This window comes from Thunnus thynnus, chromosome 2 (genome assembly GCF_963924715.1).
Source record: "Thunnus thynnus chromosome 2, fThuThy2.1, whole genome shotgun sequence".
NCBI classification, from domain to species: domain Eukaryota; kingdom Metazoa; phylum Chordata; class Actinopteri; order Scombriformes; family Scombridae; genus Thunnus; species Thunnus thynnus.
Genome location: NC_089518.1, coordinates 6,740,614 through 6,760,760, shown reverse-complemented (window position 1 = coordinate 6,760,760; position 20,147 = coordinate 6,740,614). Strand labels below are relative to the sequence as shown.

Here is a 20,147-nt window from a genome sequence, read left to right as displayed (position 1 = left end):
TGTCAAGTCTGTTTTAGAACAGTCAGGTGTCCATAGTAACAGTGAAATAGGTTTTCCTCGCTGTAATCATTCCTCCTGTTCATACTGACTATTAAAATCCCCTTCAAATGTGCTTTCAATGGAAGTGATGGGAGCCAAAATCCACAGTGTGTCCACACAGTCATTTTGTGCAAAAATTCCCTCTTTGTGTTTCCTCGGACAGTGTTTCCCTGTTGAGCTGCAGGTGGAAGTTTAGTAACAAAAAGAGGAACTTTGGCACTAAAAAGATTGTAACGTTGAAAGATATCTACTTGATTTGGACGACTGAAGGTTCATATGAGCTCCAGATTAGGACTGGGCAATATATCGATAATATATTGATATTGTGATATGAGATAGATATCGTCTTAGATTTTGGATATTGTAATATCGTGATGTGGCGTAAGTGTTGTCTTTTCCTGTTTTTAAAGGCTGCATTACAGTAAAGTGATGTAAACTGTTCTAACTGTTCTATTATCTGCCTTTACCTGCTCAGTCATTGTTTATCAAAAATCTCATTGTATAAATATTTTGTGGAAGCACCAATAGTCATCCCTACAATATTGTCACAATATTGATGTTGACGTATTTGGTCAAAAATACCGTGATATTTGATTTTGTCCATATGACCCAGTCCTACTTCAGATAAACTTTGAAATACATTTCTGCACAGAAGGAGGACTGTGGATTTTGTCCCCCATCACTTCCATTGTAAGTGCATTATGAAGGGATCTTCTAATGGTCAGTATGAACGATTACAGCAAGAAAAACAGGTTTCACTTTTCATTTGACAGACTCGAAAAATTGTGAACCTGTCCTTTAAGCACCCTCTGGTTAGTGCACTGTATATGGCTTTATTTGAACTTATTCATGTTAATGAATTTTAGCTTGTGTGGAGCCTTCAGCGGTGCTTTATTCCTGCAAAGGTCATTCTGTAATTTGGCGATTTTAGCACATCATTACTCATGAAATTTTTGTTACTATTTTGTTCAAATGCATGCTAAATTAGTGCTTCAACTTGGGAAGTACTCGCCAGTACAATATGTATGCAGTATGTATGCAGTATGTATCACTTTCTAATCAGTGTAGGTACTCATGGTGTAGTCACTGTAAGTGTTGGACAAGCTTATTTCCTTCTCAAACAAAATGTGTAGCTTCTTAGTTGGTTAAGAGCTTTCAACTTATTTTATGGGTATTCCTTACTAAATGTTCTGTATTAGAGTTGGTTGGTTGGGTTGGGAGCTCTGTAATTTCCATCATTTTATGGATGAATACATTGAATCTGGAGCTAATGCCTCCAAAATCCTCTGTTCACAAACGGTCTGTGTAGTGCCACAAGGGTATCAGACAAGTTGTGAACATGAGCTGTTAGTACTACTCAGGGGTGGACGATATGGCAAAAATATTATATCACAATTTTTTTTAGGCAGGATCATGATCCACGATCTTATCACAATTCTTTTTCATGTTGGTTTTTAAGACTATTTTGCAAGTTCCTGAACAGTACTCAAGATTCAAAAAACTTTATTTCTATCACATAATGATAGAAATTTGTCTCAGCTGAGGGGCTCACAAACAACATAAAAACATGGAACCATGAAACCATGAAACATGATCATGAAAGACAAAAAATTACAATAAAACACAAATAATTCCATAAATAAATAAGAGCAGGTGTGCAAAGCTGCATATTGCAGTGTAAAACCAAACCAACAGTACAACCAAACTAATTTCACAGCTGAAAAGTTGATGTGTAGAAGTGTCAGTGTGTCATTTTGGATAACTAGCAGGATGTGCACCGTTTAAAAAAGGGCACAAACACAGTACACCTGAGCTGACATCATGCTAGCTTGCAGTATGAGAAGTTAGTGCTACCAGTTAGCAGGCGAGCTAACCGCTAAATGGTGGCGTTAACGTGCAGCCCAGCTGTCAGTTTGACGTGATGTGCAGCAGGTGAGCTTCCTAGCAAGACATTAAAACTGCTGTAGATATCACAAACACGCTACCAAGCAGCAAATCTGTGGGCTAACTGGTGAGCTGGCGATGTGACGATGCTCAGCATTTACCAAACAAATGATGTGAACAGTGCTGATAGTTTGCTCTGCTGCGAGATCCCTTTTGCCGGAGGTCATTTTCTCCAGCAGACCATAGATATGGTACCAGGTGCTCACCATGTCGGTGCTGTTACCTGTTAGCCTCCTGCTAGCAGACTGCACTCTGTCAAGGCGCTGAACTGATACAATGTGCAATGTAGCACAATACTAATGATCTCTCTGTTATGGCAGATTGTAGAGAAATTTTAATTGTTTACAATCTAATAGCGGGATTGTTTACAATCTACTACAAATTACACATTTACCCGCCAAATGCTTTGTGCAGGCACCAGGTTTAGAGTACTGGTACCTTTTTATCTATCAGTTCAAGCACTTGGCTAAATGGTACAAATATTTCATCAGGATGTCTTTGCCCTGTTCCTTTTTGTGGTAAATCATGCATTGCTTTTTACATGTTCCTGCACAGATGTCACAAACACAAAATAATGTATGTGTTTTCTATTAAAAGGACCAGTGTGTAAGATTTAGGGGGATCTATTGGCAGATATCCTTATATCTACATAAGGAGCGGGTCCTCTTCTACAGAGCCCACCATGTTGCACCACCATGTTACAGTAGCCCAGAACAGACAGACTAAACACTAGCTCTAGAGAGGACCCACTGTAGTTTCTCCTACATGCTTGGAGGGGGAGGACGGGTGGGGGGTGGTATTCAGTCGGTTGCACTATGCAACCACACCGTTAGATGCCACTAAATCTTACACACTGGTCCTTTAAATGAAAGAAAATCCCTTTTTTTTCTTGGAATTTCTCCTCTGTGTTTATCTACCACACTTCTGGAACCTCTCAAATATAAATAGTGGTGTTGAGGAAAAAACTTGTGAGATAAAGTGTGACTTTGCTTTGTTATCAGCCTGAAAATAAATACCAGTGAGTATCTGTGTCTGTCTGTTTAAAATGCATCCAATAGCTACCTTTGATCTGTCTGACCTTTTTTCCAGGCTTTTATGGGGACCATCCACTAGAGTCTGAACAGAACGACAGCATGGGTGAGTTCACGACATGCATGTATTCTCAGATGTGAATTAAGGACACAGCCCTCTGTATACTCTGTTTATTTGAAGTAAATAGAGTATATTTTAATAGGACCTTTTTGACATGTCACAGTAGGAAAAGCACAGGGGTAAAGATAAAATGAATGACGGCTGAATTCCATTTAGCTGCTTCAGTTTCAGGCTCCTGGTATTATGCATGCTGGCTTATTGGGATACTTGAATAGAACAGAGCCATTGTTAATCTTATTAGTAACACCTGTGCTTTTTCTAACATGACAAGTCAATAATGTGTGCTGTCTTCAATTTGTCATTACTTAGTTTTCCCACTTCACTCTTCAGTCACTGACCTGTTGTGTAGCACTGCCTGACTTGTCACTACATTACAATCATAAATATTAGTCGTAAATACCAGAAAAATAGAATACAGACCTCATAAAACACAGCTACAGTATATTGTGGGCCAGTTTTAGTTTCTGGCAATGAATTAAATCATTAGACAGAGAGCTCCATCTAGTGGTAAAATAGGGTGCCATAAGTTTAATGAATGGGTTATAATTTCCTGACAAATCCACAAGAGGGGAGTATGAACTCAATAATAATGGAGCTGCCTCTTTTTTTTAAGCTCTGGTCCCCTGGCTCTTAAGCAGTGACTGGGAGACAAAATGTCTAAAAGCAGTTATTGATTGATGATAGGAAGTATTATTGTTTCCTTGCTTAAGCGAAATAGAAAATAAAATTTTTTCTGTTATTTGTTCTGCTGTGTAGAAACATTTTGGCCAAGTGGTCAGTGAGCATATCCTGTACATAAAAGTTTAATCTGTTATCAGAAGTTTCTCTGCATGGTGCATGACATGCAAACCTAACACGTGAGATGTAAAAATGTCAAAAATATGTTCCTCCCAGGAGGAAACTGGGAGCAAGGGGGCAGGGGTGAGGCGATGGTCCAATGTTAAGGTCCAGGTTCAGGCGAAGTTCACCCGGCACTCCCCTGGCTGCCATCACAGCGCCAGGTGGCACCGTGGAGGGGTCAGAGGTCGGACACAGTTCAGAAACTGCTGACCTCGCCGTGACTCTGCACTGACCTGATTGTGTGCAGCTCTTCTCCGGCTTTTCTCATCGTTCCCTCTATAAACCTGCGAGAGGAGAAAAGGGTGGGGAGAGGGGGCTAAGAAGTGGAAGGAAGCCGGAGAGGAACTATTAAACCTGCGCACACAGTGAATGGCTGGCATTGTTGCGTGCTGCAGGAGGAGGCACGGATTTATGAGGCCGAGGCTGATTGGGTTGTAAACTTGACGAGGTGGGCTCACGGCCGCAGCTTCTCTCTCTCTCTCTGTTGGCCCTATTCTCCTCCCAGGATGCCCCGGTGCACGTACTGGGCAAGGGTGATGCTGGGGTCAAGGGGGGCTGAGGCAGGGCTCCTCAGGCTTGTAAATGCTCTGACAGGGGTGGGAATTCAGAGACCCCCATTCAGTGACCAAAAAACCCAGGTCAGGGGCCAAATAGCTGAGTTAGCAACAGCTGTTTTCAACACTAGCCCTGTAGATGAAGTCCTAATGTCAACTCGCGTATCTCAAATGAGAATGTTTTGTTTTGACCCTTCATATGAATCTTTCTACCTAAACTTGGAGCATGCATCAGCATCTTCATGAGAAGAGATGGTGATCTACAGATGGTCATTTATTTGGGATTGATTGGTTCATAGGGTTATAAACCTATAAGTGAAGTGGAGTGTCCTGGGCACAGATGTAAAATGCTAGAGTCCATAAAAACTGTAGCTGCACACTTAATCATTCACACATCCATTTGGATCAATTATTTATCTTTTCTGGCTCATCTTTTATGTAATCATTGTTCAGGCCTGTGTTTCTGCATTTATTCAAGTGATAAATAACTGAAGCAACATAAATCATATCCTTCCTATTTAGATGTTTTGTGCTGTGTATCAGGACATGTTTTGCTCCCGTGGCTCCTCCTCCGATCACCTCTTGGATGACCTGGCTCTGTCGCCGGGTTCAAACTCTTCCCCAACCCCCCCCTCCCTCTCTCTCTTTAGTCCCAGTTCACAGCTGACCAATAGCTGCAGAGTGGGTCGTCAGAGGGGTTATCAGGGTTCTTTGGTGACTACCTCTGTTCCATGGTTAATCATTACCAGCTGCCTATTCCAACACAAGGACGGGACTTTCTCTTCTCAACTTTGCCCCCGAGCGGTTTCACTCTTCAGCTTCATCAAACTGCTTCTCTGCATGCTTGCTTTTCATTCGTTGCTGTACATTTTAACCAGTATCTCCCAGGAAATGCACACAACAGGCATGAAATGTTATGTATACATCGCAATAAATGTCTAATTGGATAATTAAAGTAAAATAGGTGTATTGTATGACATAGCTCTTTAGGTTTAAGGAAGTATAGTGTTTGCTAAGAAAGACTTGATTTTTATTGAATTATGTTTTGGAATCTGATCTTTGTGACATCAAAGAGTGATTGATTTGTTAAAGAAACCCACCTCATATCAGAACACAGGCCTCCTACAGCACTACATGTTGTAGGCCAGCAGGGGGCAATAGATCCTTTCCTGACCTGCGTGTGATGTATACTCCCACGTGCCACCTGGACCCAGTGAACTCAACACCCATATGGAAGTACTTGGCTGGAGCCCAGCACATGCCTTTCCTTTGTCCTCACATAACTGGGCTAACTTTATGTGCCTGTGTCCAAAAGTCATTCAAGATCACCAGGTTTTCATTTTCCTACGTGCTACGCAGCAGAGCAGTCAAACACTTGACGCTGCTTCAGATCCCTCTCTTTGTTCCTTTTGTTGTGTTTTTTTTTTCTCTTGTAAAAGTGGATTTCAGTGTGAGTTTTCAGTGTTTGACTGAAGTGAATGTATAGGTAAGCTGGTGAAGAATGAAACACCACTAGTAGTAGGCTTTTTCTTTCCCTCTCCCATGGGTGCCCCAGCCTTTTTTGCACTTGGAACATGATGTGAGTGCCGCAGAGTGTTTGGGAGCTGCTGCTGGTGCTGACCTCTATGCTTTCTTATCACTTTAGCCTTTAATAATTCATGATTAGCCTAGATTTGATTCACCGTCTCTTTTTTTTTTTTTGCTCGGTTGATGCAACTCGCGTTGGCGTTAGACTCGGGGTCAGCCTGCGGAGTGTTTCCAGGTCAGGGAGAAGTGGGTCACGCTGTTCCCAGTGTCAGTGCCTATAACTTCACAGTGTGTGATGACAAAGCCCAACTCCACAGGGATAAACAAGCAGACTTTTGTGTGGCCCTAATATATGTAGTGAACAGTGTCCATCCGCCGCACACAGGCCTCTGTAGATATACTGCTTTACTGTGCTGACGTTTCTTTTAGTTATTAAAGTTATATATTTGCAGATTAATCCTTCATTTAAAGTCAGTAATGTATCACAATTTCTCAGAGCTTTAAAAAAGAGCTGCAGACTCGGAAGGAAGGAACTTAATTTTATAGAAACTGTTTCAGCTGTGTTTTTACAGAAACACAAAAATAATCTTGTTTATTAGAAAAATTGTGTCTAAAAATATTGGTTTCCATTTTTGTCTTCATTTGTTTCTCATTAGTTTACTGTGCAAAAATCTAATTCACCCCAAAAATCTTGTAAAGATGACATAAAAATTAGAATTTTATATATAAACATAGTAATTATTATTTTATTAGACTAATTTTACAGCTTAAGATTTTTATCTTCATGTCCAGCACCTAATGTAAACTGTGTGTGTGTGTGTGTGTGTGTGTGTGTGTGTCACGTATCGTGTAAGATTGATCTTTGTCGAGACAGTTGAAAGACAAGAAGTGACCCGGGCTGCTTCTCATTGTCCCCTCCGACACTTTTCCACTGTAAACAAGAAAGAGAACATGCTTTCGGCTCTGCTCTGGTTGGAAAACATCAATGTGTTTGAAATTTCCCAGCATGTTAACATAACCTTACAGGGCAATTACTGCGAGATTATTTCCATATGTCTATATCTCCTCCGATTACACACTGAAATAGGGTTATGAGGCTGATTAACTTTCCAAGAATCACTGGCACAGACTGTTTCACTTTTTTAAAATATATATATATTTGATCAGGTTGATTTGAATCAAGACAGAATTCATTGTGTCTCTCTTTCATGTCTGTGTTACATTTTAGTTACAGTGCATTTGGATGACTGTCCTGTAATTACAAATGTCCCAGGCTCAGCCCCCACAGCAGCCTGTCTGTCTTTAAAAGTGTCCTTGACAGGGTTCCCTCTGGTCTTAGAATTCCAGGAATATCATTGAAGTTTGGAGAGGTGCTGTAGACATGGAAAGTTTGGGAAAGTTGTAGGTCAGGGAATAATAATCTGCAAAGAACGGTCGCTTCGTGCAATATAGCCGACGGGATTTTCCAGCTTGTTTCACACATTTGTTGCAGTCGATGGTTTTCAGCCCAAGTGAAGTGGAAAGCAGACAACATTAACAAACAAGAACCGAGTGCAATTTTGAGGTCACGGAAGAGGTCGCACTTAGTAATGGAAAATGAGAGAAAACTTATGGAATTTAACATCTGGGTCATGGTGGGAAGCCTGCTTTAGGCAAGACACTGAACCTCCTACCTGCTTGCTTTGCATAGGACTGTATACAAAGTAAAATCATAATAGTAATGTCTGTTAAAGACGAGACCCAGTCGTTCTCTTCATGCAAGGTCTGGAGACAACAGATCTAAAACATGAAGAATAATGTGATGACAACCTAAACGAACAAGACGCTGAGTAAAAACACATTTTCAGCAATGCATCATATCAAATGTTTGTTGAATTGATAAAAGACATTTAGATCCTTATTTCACAGGCGATATGTGTAGCTGCCTTTCTTGATGTGTCTGTATTCTATCAGTATCCATCCAATGAGAAAATGTCTTTGTCTGTTTCATTTCACCATACAATAGTCTTTAAAACAATGACATTAGTTTTAAGGCAGCCATTCAAATTGATACAATTGAATTTGGTAATTATTCAATTTTGAGTTGTAACAGTTCAGACTCAATCTGCACTTAGATCTGCGTCACCGCACATCAATAATGTCACTTAGAACAATAAAAATAGACATGTTGTACAATTAGATTTCCTCAGTCAATGTGATTTTCATCGTGTTACTCAAATGAGGTGAAACCACTGAGACACGATTAAAAAGCGACAATTCTTTCCATAAACAGTGAACAGTTTTCATTGGAAGCATGTGGATTATCAACAGCAACAATTCTGGAAAGAAACTAAACTTGAACCACTAGATTTATGTAAACACTGTATGAATGTTTTTAGGTAATTTATCCTGTAAGTTGACATCAGTGAACTGCACACAGTGTGCTCATATTTAAAAACTGGACAGGTATGTGAGGCTCTTGTTATTGATTATCAGTAACCGTATGAAGCTTTGGTTTCCTCCCTGTTCCACGTTACCATCAGTGTGTTGTATGAAGTCCTTGAGTACGCATCAGTTGCTGTCGTCAGTCCGCGTGTCTGATTGGTTACTGGGGTGATTGAACCGCAGTCTGCATTCATTGATCAGTGAGTTATTCTCATGTAAACCCACCGACAGCAATGAATGTTTATTGCAGCCTTAATAGTGAATGCCTCCTGCGTCACAGGTGAGCCGCTGTCTGATGGATTGGTCTTAAGGTCACGGGTTTGGTCCCGTCGACGACGAACGAGTCCATCTGCCGACTGTGCTCCCGCCTTTATGCTCTGAACTGAAATGCCTCATGGTGCATGGTTTCCAGATGATCGTGTGCGTGTGTGCTGTGGTGACCCTCAGGGTACAGTCAACGGTCGATGGTTTTGGTCAGAGCTCAAACTCACCGACAGCGTTGAATGTTCACCGTGGGCACCGTGAAGCGCTCTGTGTCTCACCGTTGGTTTGTTTGATTGATAGCAGCTTTTTGATTTGTCAGAGAAAATCAACACATGAAACATACAAGTAAGAAAACCGAGCTCCTGAGTGCATTTTCATTTGTCGTCAGCCTCTCAGTTTGACTCAGACAAGTGGAAAATCACAGAAACACTTGCCTGTCCCTCGGTTGTTGGTCCCCATCCAAACCACATATATTTAAAATGTCTGCAATTCAAATTTAAACATGTGTTTTGCTTTTTCGTAAGCCTGCTATGGTGTCAGTGATTTATATATCCATCTCAGCTGTCAACAGATGGTAAAAACGATGGAAAAATGCTAATTTTATAATGCTAATCGACACCAAGAAAGACTAGCTAGATATAGCTGTGTGCTGAGTATCACAATCATGCGTGTGTGTATCTGTGCGTTCTTCTGTGTTTCTCTTGGCCTGTGCGGAGCAACTCCATGCCAAGGCGTGTTACCACCCATGTCGGCGTGAGGTTCAAATTACGTTGATGGGAAGCCAGCAGGAGTGAGGAGAGGCGGTGATGCAAAGGGCTTGGGTTTCTTTAAATAGCCCTGCAGACGTGGTGAACGCCATCATGATTGTCATCGTCCTCAGCTTCTGTAAAACTACTAACACAACTCTCATCTGTCTTCTTCAGCCTGCAGCAAGAAGAGGAACAAAAAGGAATGGAGGGGGGGGAGGTGGGGGTGGAGGGTAATCTGAAATGGCATGAATAAAAGGACAGCGTCAGTCAGGCTCGTGGAAGGAGGCGAATTGGTACAAGTGTGATCAGAGAATGCCGCTGTGCCCCACAGCTTAAACTAGTGCACTGCAGTGTTGAGCTAGTTAGAGATGATTACTGTTCCCTTTACCCTGCGTTGAACCTCAGCTACTGCTCTGGGAGTGCGCCTTCCTGTGTTCGTCTCTTTGAGGTTGGAAAATCATGCAGTCATGTTTTATTAATGCTCTCTCTCTCTCTGTCTGTCTGTCTGTCTGTCTCTCCTTTTCGCTCTCTCTCTCCACTGTTTTGCCTGCTTCCCTCAACACAGAAGAAGAGATTTGGAACACAGTATTTTGTTTGTTCTACATCCTCTTTTTCACAACGAATTTTGGCATTTCACGTAGGTCGGGGTTTTAATTTGGAAGGGTACTGAAACCTTGTAGGGAGGTAGTGAATGTATGATGCAACTCATTGTAGAGAGGGTTGTCGCAGCTCGGTAGGATTTGTGTTCTGTTAGATCAATCAGATGGAAAATGAGAGAATTGGATCTGCAGATTTTTGTATGTGTTCTCCACACACCGTAGGCTTTCAGACAAGAGCCACACACTCCTCGCGTCCTGCATAATGAATGATCACTTTGGGAAGAGTGAGGTACAATTCACTTTTTCCTGGTTTGACACAGTTCACTGACCACGGAGGAGACGTCATTATCGCTACAATATAATACTAAAACATGAATTATTTCCCTCGCCCTCCATTTCTCCTGTCTGTAGTGTTTACCTCTAAAAACAAAACCCCAAATGTCTCAAGATGAATTATCCTTGAAAATAATCTTCACCTTGAATCTAAATAACCAATATCATAGCTATTTTTTAGACAATAGCTTTTGTGTTACATTGATTTTCTAGCTTTGATATACAAACCATGGCCATATGTTTGTTAATTTTTCCCCAGTTTTTCTTATCTCTAAGAAAGCTAGATGCCCGCTTACCTCCTTTTCTTTGCAAAGAATACAGTTTCTGGCATTTTCCAATTTTTTTCTCTGTTTCCACTGACAAACAAGGTGGGAAGTAATAGTTTTTTCAGTCTCTCTGGCTCTGGCTTCAATGGCTTCCCCTCTTGGCACTTGTACTGTTTGGCTGTGCGCCTGAGACACACAGAGGCTTTTTTCATTCTCAAATATCTCTCCCTTTCCTTTACCCCCCTCTTTTTTTTCATCTGACTTGACTTCCGCTCTCCCTGCAAGGGGAGAACTTATGGGAAATGTATGTTAACTCACTGCATGCTGATTTATTCATCGGTTTGAGGCGTGGCTGTACTTCCGCGTCAGGGTTCTTGATAATTCCGCTGCTGGCGTGGTCCCCAGAAACTTTGCATAACTGACAAACTTGCAAAAGTATAGCGTGTAAAAATAGCTGGGCGAGCATGAGAGCCTGACAGGGCCAGAGTGAAGAGTGCAACAGTGTGACTGAACCAGTGTGAACCCTGCGTCGTCAGCACATTCCAGGGGTTGGACAATGAGAAGCACACAGTGTACTCTGTCGTGTTGCCTGCATAGCTGGCTGGTCTGCAGCCAGAACTCCGTGCTGCCTGAAACAAGGCCAACGCAACACAGATGCACAAAATTCAGCAAAACGAGCACAAATTTTTCGATTCGGTGTATCGTACATGTCAGCTATGCTAGGATTGTCTGAATTGGACTCAGCATTTAGCCTGTTTCTCGTGTGAAAAGGTAACGGGTTCACTTGAGGAAGATTAGGCATTACTAAAGAAAAGGTTCTCCACATGCAGAGTTATCAGTGTAACTGTAAGGACCAAAATACTGATTGAAGTATGAAGACGTGGTCCATGTGGGAATCTATTTTCATACTAGAACCACTGGGGAATTCAATTTGTGCTCGTGGAACAAGAATGTGTTGTACATACGGTTTCTCTTTTCTAGGGTTAAGGTTCGTCAGCTAGGCTTGGTTATGGTTCTGGTAAAGTCAGAAAAATCCAGGAATTGAAAATGTTGAGACAGGAAGTGATCCTGGGATCTCTGGAGCACAGGGTGACTGTATCAACTCATTAAACCTTCCTAACTTTCCACCGGACTGTTACAGTATCAACACTCCTAGTGTTTCCGGTTAATTCATGATGAAATTGTATTTCTTTCACTTTTCATTTGACATTGTGTGTCCATTTCACAGAATCTCACAAGCGAGCCATCTTAGGACAACCACCTTTTAGACGTTCAAAACATGCCAAATATCTGTCAATTTCCTCTGACAAATATTTTGCTCACATTACTGCACCCACAGTTAACGTGAAACTCCCAGCATAGCTCAGACGCCTGTTCAAAAATACTCAGGCTGTGAGGCTGCCAGCATATGCTCTCACACACTTTCCCATCCCATCATGCCTCTTGACAATTATTATTATTATACAATCCGCTGGCACTGCGAGACATCTCCTAATGGAAGTGCATGAGGAGATTAAATCGCTAAAATCACCAGCGCAGTGAGTGATCCTCTTCGTGGGCAAACTCAATCAAATTCAACAAATATGCCTTAATTGCTGTGTCAGTCACAAAATAGGCTTTAAGTCAGATTGGACATTTTAATATCTGCTCGAATTAAGAAGTTTATAATGAGATTTAGCGGTGCAGCGGGGTCGCGCAGTATCATATTTAGCTGTCACACTGCTGCGTTTGTTGTCACACATTTGCAAAGTGGAATGGTCCGTGATATAACAGGGCTGATTATAAAATGTGGAAGTCAATAAATAAATTAGGGTGAGATAAATATATGGTAGCAATAGTGGCTGAGCAGTAACATATAAATGTTCATGTCTGATAGGACATGTGATGTCATTTGATTGACTGTAGATTTACAGTAGAACTAATCAATATCTTAAACTGATTTGATGCTACTGAAGGCAGTTCTGTGCTATTGTGGTATGAATGAATAGGTTGTAAACATGTGATGATTATTGTTAGTCTTAGTATTGGGATTAAAGATAATTTCAGGAGTGAATACGTGATCAGAATAAAATTCAAGGAAGGAAAAAGTAAAAATGACCTGCCTTTTGTTGTAATTAGTTATTGTGGTCACAGTATGCATCTTGTAAAGCTGGATTCCCATCTTCTAAGATACTAAATATTGGCAAAAAACTGCACCTCTCAAGAACTTTCATTTCTGACAAAACCCTGCACTGGAATATTTACTGAACTTTTCTGTCAGGCATGATTGGACAAGCCTTAGTAGGATTCTCTGGATCTTGAGGGGTTTAAAAATGATTCATAAGCATTGTGAAGCCATACTGACTTAACCTGGGTACTGGCAGCAGTGGCCAGGCCGGCCCTGCTTCAGTGTAGGGACTCCTTCAGGCGGAGCGCCAAGCCTTTCCAGAAACACCCTGCCTCCACGTGCCATGGATCATCCTGCCAAGGCTCCAGGGGTTTCATTTGCAACTTTAACTGTGGCTGAGCCAGCTCCTATCTCTGCTGCCAGCTCTTTTCTCAGCATTAACCCGTGGCTCTCCTTTGACGGTGACATACGGTTTTCTCTAACGTACCGACCTCCCTGCTTATGACTTACCTTTACCCCCCATCTTCTTCTCAGTTCCTCCTCGCAGCAGCCAGTATCCTCACTCTCTTCGCTGCTGATTGACGCCCCTGTCTGTCTGCCCTGTTTTTCTCCCCGTCTGTCTTTTCTCTCTCTGCTGTGCACCTTTGAACCCAGCATTGATGCACTTGATCACATCACGTCAGTCTGGCTCTAGTTGACTTATCCACTCCTGCAGCATGCCTGAGAGAACTGCACTGTATGTCACACTCCTCTCTCTTCTCCAAAGCTTTGTCGGCTCATTTCAGTCATGAGCGCCGAGGCTGATGAATATGTATCCCGGGCTCTTTTCGCAGCAGTTTTGAGGATCTCTAACAAAGCGGGATGAGAGAGCCCTTTGTGGTTGTCTTCTGGATTTAACCGTGACATTTCTCTGGAGCCTGCTGCCACTTCTTATCTTCAACAGACTTTATCCCCAGGTCAGACTCGCGGCCCCTTTTGAACACTGGCATTGTCAAAGCTCACACCCCAAAAAATCCTCGCGCTAACTATCATATTTCGTTATTCGGGAGCTCACAGTAACGTCTGTTTGAATCTCGGGGCCTTAATTGAGTCATTAGAGCACACAGAAATATCTAGCCGAACACAAACAAATGTATCCTCAAGAAACCCAAACAAAAGGTTATACAACGTTTTTAATCTGTCGTGCCGACGCAGTGCAGTGGCGGGATTGTCGGCGAGCACAGGGATCAGCGTTTCCCCTTGTCTGCCCGGCGCTCGAGTTTGCTGCACCCCGGACTGCGGTAATATACAGCAGGGAGCAAGGGAACCGGGCCATCACCGTCATCATCATCATCATCTTAAAAACACCCCCCCCCATCTCTTCCACCCATCCCCACCCACAAAGCAGGGAAGCCTCACACTGAGAGATTTAGGAATAGCACGGGGCAGGGAAGCAAGGGTGGCAATTCTGATTTCATATTTCCGTTATCAGTGGGAGCCAGCAGGGTGAGCCAGCATGGGAATGACCTGGATACTGATCGATCTTTATTCCTCCCAGATGCTGCCTGTGCCAGCTAACAGCCAGACAGACCTGGTGGATCCAAATTATGTTGCTGATGTGTTTTCACAAAATAACTGAGCAGAAAGTGAAGGGATAGGAGCAGGTTGTCGGAGGAGGTGAAACGCCTCATTTCAGTGTAAATTAAGCTCCTATAACAGCGGCGTTGGTGCACCCGGAAAAATAAACCTACAGCAGCCACCGGTGCAGTAACATACACACACCAAAGACAATGAGAGATACACAAAGCTCCAAATTTTATACCTGAACATTTTTTATTTTGCCATTTTGTCTGTTGTGATGAGCTGTAGCACCTCCCTAAACCACACCGTCCTCCATTTTTAGCTCCAGTTGGAATCAAAGCCACTAATACTGGCATTGTTAGTGCCTTCCTACACCTACTAGAATAAACAGGTCAGCTCGTCTACAGTGCCATTTTATTCCCATAAAGCCACATTACCCAGTTTTTTTTTTTTTTTTTTTTGCGTGACATTACAAAGCATCGCGCCCCATCCCAGTAGGGGAGCGTGTCTCTGCGTCGCACCAGCAGGGACACTGTGTCCTTAATGCGCTGCACCGTGCTTTGTGCTCTGTTGACCTGATCAGCTCCGCCTAAGCCAAAGTTAAGCTCATCTTTTTGTCCTACTGTATTTATGAAAGACAGGCAACCGTTCACTCCGCTGTGGATAAAAAAAACACAGAGCTCATGGGTGATATTTTTAGAGATGCATAAATGCGTGACTCCCGACAGTAGACTAAGACTGCGGTAAAAGTCGGCTATGTTCGAGTCGAGCATTGCGGCGGTTTGATTTGGCTTGATCCTCTGCATAGCAGTTTGACGACTGTGCAGTAGAGTTGTTGAGGCCAGTGCTTTGGAGAGTTGCTCAGAGACTTAACCCTCCTCCCCAGCACCTTCTTCCTCCCCTTGCAGAGGAAAATCTCTGCTGAATTCATGTCTCCTTTCAGATTTCTAAGAGGCGTTAAACCTTTCTGGATTAAAGAAGGTAATCTGACAGGCAGAAGATTGTATTAGCCGGAGTGTTGGCAGAGCTTTTAATTTTTCCTCTCTTTTCATTTCCGCCTCTCAGCCTGCCTCTCCTGCTGACCTGCTAGATGGTATTATTGTGTTTTTCTTTTGAATTACAGCAAAAACATCCACATCTTCCCTACTATTCACTCTCTTCTCTTCCTCTCACATGCTCTCTATCCCACTCTTTCCATATCTCTCCTCTTCCGCTCTCTCCTACCTCTCTCTCCGACTCTTCCAGCAATGACAGCATACTTGTGTGAACCCATGATTTATCATTTGCTAATCCGTGCTGATTATGGAGCTTTCCACACAGCCCTTATCTGTTGCTGAGCCCGCTTTTCACTCCATAGCTGCCAATTATCTTTCAGGCAGCCTGCAAACAGACCTGTCTCTGTCAGCCAGCTGCAGAACCGCCACCGAGGCCTCTTACGCATTATATACACAAGTATGCATGCACAGGCGCACCAGTGACAGGCTGCTGGATACGTGTATTTTTTTTTGGTCCAAGTACTTGTTGAAATGTCAAATTGAGAGATCAAATTCCATCTTGTGTTTTGTAAATGTTCTGCACTTTCACCTCGACTCCTATTCAGCATCACCTGCTGAGGGCAGGGACATGTGGAGTGGTAGATTTAAAGAAGAAGAAAAACAAGGTTTTCAGCTGCAAGTGAAAAACAGCCAGTTCATCATGGCCACTTGAACTGCTTGACAAACTGGAGCCAGTCTTGGAATTGCTTCACTTAAAGAGACAACAAGGACAAACAGGCAGCTGATATTAAAACCTTGTCTGACTCATTGTGGTGATAAATACTGCTGGCAATTTTTTAAGCCGTTGGTCTGAATATTTGGTTCGGACAGCCCTTAATGCGGAAAGCTGATATTAATTTAGTTACACGCTGCTTTTGGCTAAAAATAAAGCACAGAGGATGCTCTGTCACAAGCTTTTACTTATTTGACTTGACATCCTGAAGCTTAGATATTAGCATATTAGCATCAAGGTCAACATTCTGCTAGCGTGCCAAATCTACCACCCACACAGTTAGGACCAAGAGCCACGATGACGATGCCTCACTGTGACTCATCCAACACTTCCTGTAGCCAGGCGGCGGGACGGCCAAGGTTGGCGTATGACAACATGAGGTTGCGGAGAGCGAGGCCTCGCCCGCGGGGAGGGTATGCAGATCACGGCGTGCTCAGCTGATGTGGCGTCCAATTGTCAGCGTAATGGGAAGTGACGTGCACATCAGAGCAATGTGGGTCAGAGCGCCAGACGACCAGCCTGCGGCCTGTATCTGCTTCGCCTGTCTAATCTGCTGTAGCCCGACCAGACGAGACTCTCTAATCGACCCTGATATTCACTGAACACACATTACCATCTCCCCTCACGCTCAGGAACGCAAACACACACACGGCACGAAGGGAGCTCTCTATGTGAGACGTGAGAGTGAAACGTAGTGGGTGTCAGTGGAAAGAATGTAATTCTCTTTTAAGGCTTTGAATCATTATTTAATTGTGAAGGAGGGGAGAGCAACCCTGTAAAAAAAAAGTAAAAAAGCACATTGCCTCCTCTTCCTGCTGTTTTGGGTCAAAGTTGGCTAAAGGCCCTGCACATATCTTGTGGGGCAAACTGGCAAGCCAGTTCCTTTTTTTGTACTTAACCAAAGCAAATTACTATTCACTGAAAGCATGAAAAATCCTGATTTTACACTCCCATTTATCTCCCCATCTCTGCTCTTCTTACTTTGATGTAATGACCAGTATATTTACAATATTTTCCACGCCCTCATGGGTTTTGAAATATTTATGCAGAAGGCTAAATTTAAATGCTGGGGTCTGCGGTTTCCCCGCAGTGCGATATGGACTGAGCCGTGATTTTTCAGCGGGTGAAAATGGGTCGGAGGGACGCAGAGCTTAATAGGATTCCCATGACATGGTCAGGGGCTGGCGTCTGAAGGGGAGGAAAAGGAAGGGAAGGCAACGGCTGGAGAAGGGGGAGCAAGTAACAGAGGTGGAGGGAGGGGGGGGGAGAAAAAAGCGCAAACTTTTGTGAGTGTTTGCTTAGCACCTGTGTACGGACTTAACAACTCCATCGTAGCCAGAGGGAGGTGACACATGGGAGCCTTGAAGTGTTTTGACATTTTCTGCTCAAACAGGTTTTTTACGGCCGGGGGAAGAGGCCCAGAGGAGTTCAGCCTGTGCGAATCTGCCTCTGCCTCATCAAAGGCAGTAATTTCCTGTTCATTTCAGACCCCATCCCCCAACCCAGAGCTCTTGTCTGCTAATCCCACCCCTGCAAACTGCCCCCACTCCCACCCACCCTCAACCCCCACCCTGGGCCCCCCTGCTGGTGTCCTGCCCGCCTGTGCTTCAGCTTGCTACACTCCAGGGCCGGGGACTAGGAGGCTATACGCTTTGTGTCAGCAGGCTCGCGGCTGAGCACTAACAAATCCTCATTGTCCCGCGCGGGAGTGGTGACAGAGGAGGAGGGAGGTGGGGGGGGGGCATCACTGTCTGGTTTCTATTCAAATCCAGGTACACACACAGGCCTGGGAGGGAGCAAGGGATGCAGAGGGGCTTATAGAGCTCCGAGCCTGGGACCAAAGTCCATCCAGACCTCAGCTGAGGCCAGGCTAGGCCAGGCCGGGCTGCGGGGTCACAGGAGCCGCTTACACAACCGCTGCCCTCTTCGAACTGACCAGGCGGTAATAGCTGATCAACAAGTACACAAATCACAAAATTATCAAGGTTCCCAAAATGCTGTGTAGCCATTTTAGGGACAAAACAATCAAGTTCACCTCCAGAGTCCAAGTGTTATCATTTCGTCAACAAAGGACTTTGGCTACCTGTAATCCTTTAACAACCGGCAAAGTTTGTGCTCTCACTAATTTTCTGCAGGGTTTTTTTTTTTTTCTCACTCTCGTATCAGAGGTTGCATGTAGGCTTAAGTTAATAGAGTGAGGCCTGCGTTTCAGTGGCGGCCTCGCTGTTGATCGCTCTCTGGGTTATGGAGTGTATGAGTTCAGTTGACATCGCCGGTGATGAGGGCTGAGATGTGTATCTGGGTAACAAGACTCTACATGTACAGGCATTTCAGAGAATGAGTTGTACTCTGCTTTCAGTCTAAGAGCCTTAGATGTGCTACATGTACACACACACACATACACACACACACACACACGTAGATGAACACACAGTCTTTCTAAATTAATGTTTTCCAGACCTCAGATAGGACTTGTTTTTGTTTTTTTCAAAATCTGTATTCGTGACCTAAAGCGATGACACTTGTTTTTCAGTTCCTATAGCGTACAGCAGCTGTGTGTAGCATCAAAGAGCTGCTTTTCCAGTTATCAGTCACCAACACTCGCGTATCAGTCGAGACTTATTTGTGTGTTTGTGTGTGTGTTGTTGTTTTTCGTCCTGGTGTTAAGCCTTTGCGCTGCCTGTAAATATGTTTTTCTGAAGACTACAGCAGCAGCAGCCGTGGTGTACATCTGTGATCCGGGGCCGATGTTTTTCTCGGTTGTTGCTACTCCCTCACGCCTCAGCTTTTTGCGATGGATTAAGAGCTTTGGACAAAAGCAGACCAGCACAAAAAAAAAAAAAAAAATACATTGGGACGGCCAGTATTTCCTGTCACTAAATACATTCCAAACCCAACGACCCCCCACGTGAGCCGACGGGGAAAACCAACGAAAAAAGGAATAGAAAAAACAACCTCTGTGAAAATTACTGTCTCTCCTATTCTTCCTCTTTTGTTGCTGTCTATATTTAACCGCCTCCTACATTTACACTTCCTTTGCTGCATTTTGCCCCCTTCACATTACTAGTTTTTCTTGACTCTAGCAAGTCATTCATCACAATTTTGGGGGTCTTTTGATTTGGAACCGTCGCCACTTGAAATTTTTTCTGCGCAAACCACAGTGGTGAAAGATTTGAACAATGCTGCAAGGGAAATTATTTTTAGCTCATTCAACTGATACCTCATCTGCCCGCTCTTAGACGTGCAAAGCACGCCGGGGTTTCTCAAAGTGGAAGAGGGCGAGGTGCAAGGTGAGTATTTTGAGAGGTGGTCACCCCCTAACCCCGGCCGCAGCTCTAACCTTCACCCTAACGCTAAAGGCGGCGGGGGTATCCCCTCCCTTCGCCGAGCGGAGCGGAGCAGCAGCTGGCTGACCTGTCCCTCCGCTGCAGCCTCTAATGGCTGACCTGCCCTGTCTGGACGGCCCTGCTCGCTTTTGTCTACTGTCTGGCTCAGTTCCTCCCAGTCAAACATCGCTACTGGCTACCGCAGTCCGCATTCCCACAGAGCAAGCTTTAGAAAAAAACACACACACACACACTCACACTCACGCACACACACTTTTCACACTTGGCACACTTTGTCCGGTGCACACAATCTCCCTCTCTCTCTCTCTCTCCCTCTCTCTCTCTCTCTCTCTCTCTCGCACATACATCCTTTTCAAAACTCTCCCACACACAGAGTCTCTGTCTGGTTTCACACACACCGTTTTAGACAAACTGTACCAAGCACAGAGACACACTCACCCACATCATCAACACATAAAATATCTTTGTGCCTGCAGTGACGGAAAAAATAAAAACTTATTTGAACACATTAGCGGTTGTGGGAGTAGAATAGTTTTTAAATGAAATTTTGAATGGAGTTACAGCTTTTTAAACAAGTCGTGCACTAGTGTATAAAAAAAAAAAAATAGAATAAGGGGAAAAAGTGGTCAAGACAAGTGTTGAATCAGTGAGGCTGGAAATGAAAAGACTTTAGGA

The 20,147-nt window shown here is 43.6% G+C and overlaps 1 protein-coding gene across 1 annotated transcript in view; it reads left to right on the top strand.

The window, feature by feature from the left end:
* The window catches only part of LOC137191180 (nuclear receptor subfamily 6 group A member 1-A), a 91,363-nt gene that overhangs the window by 20,846 nt on the left and 50,370 nt on the right, over positions 1-20,147 (top strand). The window contains exon 2 of the mRNA XM_067601064.1: positions 3,073-3,120. Coding sequence (XP_067457165.1) covers positions 3,073-3,120 — 48 coding nt within the window. The remainder of the gene's footprint in view (positions 1-3,072; positions 3,121-20,147) is intronic.